Genomic DNA, 8,941 nt, shown 5'->3' on the forward strand with positions numbered 1-8,941 from the left:
TACTGCTCCTTCCTGGCTGGTGAGAAGTACAGGCCAAACCCAGCCGTGGCAACAGTAACTATTTTCAGCAGGTTGCAGGGAGGGGCTGGGCAGCCCTTCTCAGAAGGCACCATCAGTTGCTTTTGCAAAATCCCCTGAAAAACTACCTTTGTGCTTGACTGCTTTTAACATTTCCCTTAAAGAGAGACAGTTGCCTCTTGGTGTCCCAGCTGGGCCAGGAGACTCAACATTGGATCCATGATGAGGTCAGCACCTGCCCCCAGCCTCTCTGTCCAGTCACAGGGTCAGGGCAGCCCATCCTTCATCTTTGCAGACCCTGCCTCTGGCCTGTCACCTTGGAGCGAGAGCTAGGGTCAGGGTGGGGGTCAGGGTGGGGGGTCAGGTTGGGTCTAGGACAGTTGAAGGGGTGGGTGGGCTGCCCAGTGGGGTCACAGAGAGGCAGCCAGGAGGCTGGAAGACTGGGATGAGGACCTCGGGAGGATGGAGGCTGGAGGGCAGAGATAGGCTGGAAGCCTGGACAGTTCTTGGGACCCTGGAAGGTCCCTCTGCAACCTGTGACCTTCAGTCTGGGGTCCTGCCAGCTCATGGACACTGCTCTGGCCACAGGGGATGGCTGGCCCTCCCAGGAATTTGCAGGTGCCTCCCACCTCCCGGCTTCTCCTGGGGCCCACGTGGCCTCAGTTGTCCCGTTAGGGATGGCCACCCTGCAGAGCCTTCCCTGACCCCAGGTGGTGGCAGCCTCCTCTTACCCTACCCTGGGAGGGTTCTTCTCTGGCATCTGGCACCAGGAGGTACTTTCCTCCTTCCTGTCTTGAGCTGGACCTACACAGAGTGCCCTCCCCTCCCCTGAGACTGATGTCCCCCCCCCCCGCCAGTGGATTCAAATTCTAGCCACACAGCCAGCCTGCTCTGGGACCTCCGGAGGCTGTCGGATGGTAGGTCTGGGCACCCCTGCCCCTCTGCCCGACCTCCATGGCCTGCCTTTCCAACCCTGCCTTTCCGGGTGTCCGGGTGCCGAGGGCACAGAGTGGGCCCTCAACGAGAGGCGAGGCGTCTCGGTGGGCAGCTCCTCACAATGCCCAGCTCTCCTGTGGCCACGAGGGGGCGCGCTGGCACTCGGAATATTCCCACGGAGGCAGGAGCGACAGTGGGATCACAGCCCCTGGGAGCTTGGAGCAGGAGAGACTTGCAGCCTCTGACCTCCGCCTCAGGTGACTTTGGAGCGCGGTGGCTTCCTGGGGTGGGTGCCACGGTCATGCGTCGGAATCCCAGGCTCCTGAAGTGGAGCATCTTGCTCAAAATCACCTGATCAGGACATAATGGGACCGGGGCCACCCTAAGCAGGCGTGGCAGGTAGGGCTTGTTCATAGAGTAGTGGGGAGAGGCTGGCAGGGGAGCAGGGCCGCCTGCAGGGAGGGGTTCCACTGGGTGGTCCCAGGCAGGCAGAGTGCTGTGTGGTGAAAATTGAGTGGCCATCTCTGCTCCCCTGACAAACATCTGGAGGCTTCCCAGGGGCACTGCAGCTCAGTGCTCCCACTCAGGCCTCCCCCAGGCCTCCCCCAGGGAGGGCCTTTCTCTTCTGCGGCGGCAGAGGAGGTGCCTGGGGAGGGTCCTGTCTCCTGAAGGGTGAGGGTTGACACTGGCAGTTCAGGCATCATGCACACTGACAAGAATGGCCCTGGGTGATGAGCCCCAGGACTTGTGGGCTTGTGTATCTGGATGACCCCTGCAGCACACCCTCTACTCCTGAAACAGCGCAGACACGACCATACTGATTTTCAGTCATTTATTCCCATGCAGGGGTTTGAGTAGAAAAATAAATGGAAACCAAGCAGAATGAATATGAAATCAGGAAAGAGCAGAATTCCTTTTGTCCCACCCCCGTCCCGCATCCCTGGGGCTCAGGGCTGTGCGTCCTCCCCTGCCAGGCAAGGGGAGGCTCCAAGCGATCAGCTCTTCAGGCCGCGCGAGCCCCTGTCCCTAACCTTCGGAGGGAGCCCCCAGCCCCCAGCCCGGGGTGTATGAGCCTCCATCCTGGGCAGGGAGAAGGCCAGGGAGACGAAGGTGCGGGGCCATCAGCCCTGGGGATCACAGGCTGGGGGCCGAGATGAAGATGAGGAGGAAAAGGGCCAGCGCCAGGCCGAGGGTGGCGCTGGTGAGCAGGGCGCGGGCAGGCGCGGCGCTCTGCAGATTCTCGTTGCACAGGTCGCCTCGGCAGCACAGGGTGGCCGCCGTGCCGCTGCTGACCTGGCCCTGCATGCTGTTCGTGGGCGTGCACGACTCCACGCAGTCCTTCTCCACCAGGTTTCCAGACAGGGTCTCCACTGAGAATGGGTGGGCGTGGTCAGGACAGGCACCGCCTCCACCCCAGCCCCTCCCAGCCCCGCCCCGCAAGTCCCAGCTCCCAGCTTCCTTCGCCACCTTGACTGAACCATCACCGAGATCTCTCACCGATCTCCCCAGGGATGGCCCCCTGGGACACCTGGACAGAGGTCTAGGGTGTCCTGCAGGGGCCCGTCTCCCTTCCCCCTAGTCACTCACCGTTGGTCATGGTCCTGCAGAAGTTCGCGCTGGCTGGGCAGGTCTGAGGTTTCTTACAGTTGGAGGAGCTGGAGCACACGTGGCAGCGGAGAGCCTGGGCTGAGGGTGAGGGTGTCAGGGTTTCAACAGGCCCCAGGGAGGCCTCCCAGGGAGACAGGGAGACCTGGGTCCACTGCCTGAAAAGGCCCCTCCTGGACAGAGCCCTCTGCCACCCTTGCCCTAGGCCAGTCCCCTCTGAGGCCCCTGGGCTCTTCCAGAGCTCATGTCTTGCACACCGCCTCAGGCAGCGGGAGGTGACAGCCCCTGTCTGCTGGAGCTCGGGGGCCCCACCTAGAGGAGGTGTCCGGTGCGGGGCGTTTCTGGAGGAACAGTGAGGAGGCGGCTGCCATGGGCTGTGCTGGAGGCCCTTCTCCAGGGCCGTCAGAGAGCTCGGGCACTTCTGCTTGCAGGACCTGGCTGCTGTCCCCACCCCAAGGGCAGTCTCCAGGCAGGCCACCCATGGTGAGGAGCTGAGGCTGAGCTGGGGCCCTGGGAGCTGTCAGCTTGGCCACGCTGAGCCTGCGGGAGGAAGGGCTGGCCTGGGAGGGCCCTGGGGCCTGGAAGGGTCAGGGACTGGGTCCCAGGTATCTGTCTTTCCCCTGGGAGAGGCATCTCAAGACAACTCCCAGTGTCACTCCCTATCAAACATCAGATTCTCTGGGTTGATTCTAAGATTCTCTGATCCTGAAATATTGTAAGTCTGTGACCCCTCTAAGTCAAGATGCAGGGTTCCCTTTTTTCCAGCCCTCACAACGCTAGGGTTCTCCCAGCCTAGAGGTGAGCACTCCAGGCTTCCAGGGTCTGGCCCACCCAGCCCCTCACCTGGACCAGCAGCCACAGCCAAGGCAACAAGAAACAGCAGCACTGTCTTCATCTCGGGACGTCCCTGGGAGCAGTGGGGGCCCCTCCTCTCCGAAGGCCTTATAGCTGGGATAGGTGCTGGGGGGAGGGGCAGGGGCAGGGACCTGCCCCAACCTGGCTGGCCCACACCCTCCCAGCCCAGCACACTCCCGCCCTGCCCACTGGAGAGACTTCTGTCCCCAGCGGCCTCCCCGTCTCTGGGCTGTGGACAGAGGCCTCAGCTGGCTCTGCAGCTTGCTTTGGTGTCCTCCTCTCTCTGTCCTCTGCCTGGCACTGGTCACTTTGCCTCTGACCTAACACTCCCACCCTCAGATAGGGTCACAGAGTGCCAAGCTTGTGCTGATGCCCTGGGGTGCCCAGTGCTGTGTCCCGGGGCCCGGGGGCCCGAGGAGGCGCTGGCCCTGCATTTCTGGGCTTCGGGCTCAGGGTTGCTAGTTTGACCCCCAGGGGCCCTGGGAAAAGGATCCCAGGGAGGCGAAGTGCCCACTGAGATGTCTGGACCTGGGGGGCAGGGAGAAAGGAGGCCCTCAGGGCAGGGCTTGGGTGCTGGATGTGCCTGCAGAGACGTGAGCGCGGACCGGGCCGGCTGCAGGATGGGAAGTCCAGCAGGACCTCTCGGAGGAGGGGCAGGGGCTGGGTTGCTGGGGGTAGGGGCGGGGTGTGGAGGCAAAACCTCAAGCCCTTATCATATCACCAGCCATGCCTCCCAGCTTTCTGGGCCCCAGGACCCTCCCCATCAAGTGCTCCATCCTCGGTGCTCCAGCCCGGCCGCCCCCTAGCACCCTGCCTGCATTCTGCCTTGTGACCATTGCTCTCTGTGTCTGTTTTGTCAACAAAGGCTATGTGCTCTTCTAGGCGAGGCCAGGAGCGCAGAGTCCCGCCTGGTGTGGAGTCCGTCTGTGGGTGCTGGGAAGACCTCCCACCTTCCCCCCCTGCAGTGCTCACAGGAAGGACTTGGGCCTCTTAGCACAACATCCCTCCGCACCACCCTGCCCTTCTCCCTGCAGGTCTCCGTGTTGGCCCTGGGACTCTGACTGCTTTTCTGTTGTGCTGGGCAGAGCCTGTGGGTGGTGGGGTGGAACGCACGGAGGCCCTGACCTGTCCCTCCCCTGGGTCCCTGTCCCTGACCTGGTAGGCCGTGCTGATGGTGAGTGGGGCCGGAGCACAGACGGAGACCAGCCCTGGGCCTGCGCCAGTGGCCATCCCTGCCGATGGACACATCCCAGAAGGTTTGATGAGGCAGGATCTGCCACAGGGAGGGTGGCCCTGGGCTGGAGATTTGGGGTTGGCTCAGACTAAGGCTCTTTGGAGAACTGGCTCCATAGATCAGGTCTGGGCTCCAGACCCCCAGGCCTTTCCTCCTGGCAGGCTCCTGGGGAAGCAGCTCCAGAGGTGGGCCTCACCTCTCCCCACCGCATGGAGTCAGGTCAGGGCCGCCTCGTGGCGCTGGGGGTCCCAGGAGGTGCTGCCCTCCTTGAAGCAGTTACTGGACCAGTGGGACCTGCCCAAGGGTGGAAGGTGGAGCTGAGGTGCCTTCTGGGACCCTGGGAGGCAGAGTGAGGGGGACAGGCGGGAGTCCCTGAGGAGCCCCACAGCAGCCTTCCAAGCCCGGCGAGGCCACCTACCTGGCTGGCTAGTCCCAGGCTCCCTGGGGTTCGTTTAGGGCAGCTGGGGTCTGGATTGATAAGGCAGGTAATGTGGGGGTCCCCGGGCCCTCATCCACGGAGAGAGTCGCCCTGAGCTCCGAGGCCTCCCCACATTCTTCTGGCACAAGTCTCCTTGGCAGGTGACGGGGAGGTGCCCGCAAGGCCTTGGGAAGCAGCACACAGGGCTCTGTGACAGAGTGGTGACTGGAAAAGGGTAGGGGATGCCAGGTGGGGAGGGGTGACTCACTTGGGCTAAGGAGCATGGAAGCTGCTGGAAAAACAGGTTTGGGGGATTGGATTTCTTGTCGGCCCAGTGGAGCCACAGGACCCACGGGTGTCAGGCCAACTGGGAGCAGTGGTCTGGTGTGAGGCCCCGGGGCAGTGGGCTCCCCACTCGTGGGGCTGGACGAGGCCCCTGTACCCCTGGTCCACCTCCATGGGGCACCTCAGGCTTTATGGTGGCTGTGTGCCCTGGAAGCAGGTCTAGACACCAGAGCAGAGGTAGCAGCTGGGTTCTGTTTCGTGGGAAGGAGGCCTTTGCCCCTGGCAGGGCTGCCCACCAGGACGTGAGCTGCCTCTCCTGGGGGCTTCCTAGCAGAGGCATCAACCCCAAACACAATTTACTTGTGGAAGAAAGTGGGTGGTGCCAGTGGCAGGAGCTTCCAGAGAACTGCAGGTTATCAGGACAGTGCAGTCTGAGAGGGCTTCCTGCAGGCAGTGACCTGGCCATGGTCTTACAGGCAGGATTCAGGGGAGAGAGGAGCTTTTGTGGAGAGAGGAGCCCTGAAGTTGGCCCCTTCCAACACCTGTTATTAGTGAGGAAGTGGGGGCCAGTGGGGGCCGGGAGTGGTCACCCCAGGAGTGGGCAGGACCTGGGACTTTCTATCACCGCCAGCCTCTCCTTCCCTCCTCCTTCGCAGGCTGAGGAGAGCTCCTGCTTTCTGGAAACTGAGCCCTCCCAGCCAGCCCGAGGTCCCTAGGCCTGACTGTACCAGCAGGCGTGACGCCCAGGAGAGGACTTGAAGGGGTGCGGGGCTGAGAATACCACCACCCCTGCCCCCCAAACCCTGCCTGCCTCCTGAACTCGGCTGGCCAGGGAGCCAGGCGCGGGACAAGCCCAGGCCCTTGCCTGCAGCCCGGGTTCTCCTGCCCAGGCCCCCTCCCCTCCTCCTGCCCTCTCCCCCTGCTCTCAGCCCAGGGTGTGTGGAGGCAGAAGTGAGGCCCAGACCTCCCAGCTGTCAGGACCACCAGGGTTACGCGAAGTGGGAGCGTGGCCCAGAGAGGGAAGTGCCAGCACAGCGGCCACCCCAGGCCTTCAGAAAGTGCAGCCCTGGGAAGGCCCTGCCCTGGACTGAGGGTGGGCACCAGGGCGGGCAAGTCAGGCCCGGGTCAGGCACCCCAGCCATGGGCCGAGCCCGGCCTCTGCGGCCTCAGGTCACCATAGGGGCAGCGCTGGCCCAGGCTGCAGCCCGAGCACCTGAGTGTGCCCCCCGCCTCTGGCGCCCGCTCACCCCTCCCTCGTTCCACCAGCAGCGTCTGAGAAGGACCCACACGTGCCAGGCACGGAGGGTGTGATGGAGACTGAGAGACGCGGTCCAGCCCACTCTCAGGGCCCCTGACTAGGGAGATGGGGATGGACACATGACACGGTGTGAACCCTGCGTGGGCCGAGGGGCCTGGGGGAGCGCTCCCACGGTGGAGCAGGGCAGGGCCTCCGGCCACAGCAGCCAGGGCCTGGGTCAGAGGCCCTGCCTGGCCCTGAGGGCCCTACTCCTTTCCCGTATCTCCCTTCTTCCCTACCTGGGGTGAGGTGACTGCCCTGTGAGTCAGGCAGCCGAGGGATGCAGTGTCTCCCTCGGGCCTGTTCTGTCCCTTTTAGTCACACACAGGTGTGGGGCCTCCCTCCCTGACACAGAAAGGGCAGGGCCTCCCCAGGGTCACCCAGCCAGCTAGTGGGAGCCAGAGCTGGGCCTGGCCCCCCGCCTGGGGCGCTTCCCACACACCGAGGCCTCCCCTCTGTTCCCTCCTGACGCGTGAGAGTCACCTTCACACCCAGAGCCCCAGGCCTCAATATGGGTCTCTCACCTGCATCCCAGGGCCTGATGTGGCCCCCACCTATCCTAGATCAGCCCCTGGGACCTTGGCCGCCTGTGGGGCTTCTGGATGCAGTTGGTGTCCCTGGCCTGGGCTAGAGGCTGGAGTTCAAGGCTGGCTCTGCACCTCTGCGCTGGCCTCTCCTACCTGCGGGGCTCCTCTCTCCTGCTCTGCTAAATGGCAAATCCAAGGAGGAGCCACACAGGCAGCCCTTCCCTGCCTCGGGGCACAGCCTGTTCCTGGGAATGGCCAGACTGGAGCCCTAGGTTTCCGAGGGCCAAGAGAGACAAACTGTCCTGCGAAAGGCCCTACAGGGCCCCGGCACCTAGGACCAGCACCGGGCACCACTCCACAGGGCCCTGCAAGGGCACCGACTGCCAGCTTCTCTGGCCGTGTCCTCAGGAGACAGCGGGACCTGGGGAGCTGGTGATGAAGCCCTCAGGGTACAAGCTGTGCCCTTCCGTGGCAGCGCAGGCGTAGGCTCTGGGGCAGTGAGCACAGGCTCTTTTCACTTTCCTCCCTCGCTCCTCTGCCCTCACTTGCTCCCAACACCTGTCCACACCTCTATCCACCCACCTTCCACCCATCCATCCCTCATGCATGCAAACATCCATCCATCCATCCACCCATCATCCATCCATCCATCCATTCATGTATCCATGAACCCACCTATCCATCCATCCATCTACCCATCTGCCCATCCAACCACCCATCTACTCATCCACTCATACCACTTCTGTGTCCTCTGGGAGACAGTTACAGTCATGTTTCTCTCCCTCCTCTCTCCTCTTCCCTTTCTCATTTATCCCTTCTCTCACACCTGCCCCTGACAAGAGGAAACAGTAATTCTCAAAGACCATGGCGTGAAACCTGCAGGACTCTAGAGCCTGAGGTCTGCAGGCAGGCAGCTCTGGGATTTGCAACACTTGACGTGCAGACACTCTCTTTTACTTAAGATTATATGTGAAGGGAGGTGGGGGACATCGTTGAGCCTAACCCTTAAGAGGGAAATAAATACCTGAGGGTATCGTGGGCTCTGTCGGTTTGTCTGTCTGTCTTTGGCACCACTACCTTTCACACGGAGCAGTGTGAATTCCTCTCCTTGACAACCCCCCGCCCCAGTCACTTTGCCCCCTGCCCCTTGGTGCTGCCGCTCCTTACGCCCCACTAACACACTGCCAGGGCAGCCTGGAAGTTCTGAGAAAGGTTTTGCAGAAACACCGGATGAAACTCTTGGATTCGGACTATGGTTCCCCCAAGTATGTGTGGGAAAGGGCGTCTGTCTTCCAGTGAGACCCCGATTTCAGACGTGGACAACCTCTGTCCAAACCCTGCGTCTTACAGACAAGGTTCCTGATGCTCGTCTGGATACAGGACGACGAGAGCCGGCCTGGCTGCGTCTCCAGCAGCCACGGGGTGCTGTCCTCACGTGGCCGGGGAGCTGAGAGACCAGGTGTCTTCTCCTCCGGGCCTCGGGTGGCTGCCGAGATTGGAGTCTGGAGCAGCTCAGCTCAGCCGCTCTCTGCCAGCCTGGTGGCCCCAGGGACCCGACTCTGGCACCAGTCCCAGTCCATGGTTTGCATGTTGTGGCAGCCCGCTCTGGGTGTGGGGACAGGCCCCCAGGGCAGGGAGTCGGGGCCCAATCTGCCAGGAGCTCATTACTACAATCACAAGGGCTTAGGCGATCGAGGGGTTTGTGTCATCCCAACCTGGGCATGTTATGTAAGAAGGGAGCATGGGTGGCCCCCTGGGAAGCCGAG

The 8,941-nt window shown here is 62.7% G+C and overlaps 1 protein-coding gene across 1 annotated transcript; it reads right to left on the reverse strand.

The window, feature by feature from the left end:
* Nucleotides 1–1,775: 1,775 nt before the first annotated feature.
* LY6D (lymphocyte antigen 6 family member D) lies at nt 1,776–3,542 on the reverse strand. Its single transcript, XM_006211221.4, has 3 exons — nt 3,403–3,542; nt 2,542–2,640; nt 1,776–2,324 (listed from the first exon to the last, which is right to left on the reverse strand). The coding sequence occupies exons 1-3, from the start codon at nt 3,452–3,454 to the stop codon at nt 2,089–2,091; spliced, it is 387 nt and encodes a 128-aa protein (XP_006211283.1). The 5' UTR covers nt 3,455–3,542; the 3' UTR covers nt 1,776–2,088.
* Nucleotides 3,543–8,941: the final 5,399 nt, after the last annotated feature.

The sequence above is a fragment of the Vicugna pacos genome, chromosome 25 (genome assembly GCF_048564905.1).
Source record: "Vicugna pacos chromosome 25, VicPac4, whole genome shotgun sequence".
Taxonomy (NCBI): Eukaryota; Metazoa; Chordata; class Mammalia; order Artiodactyla; family Camelidae; genus Vicugna; species Vicugna pacos.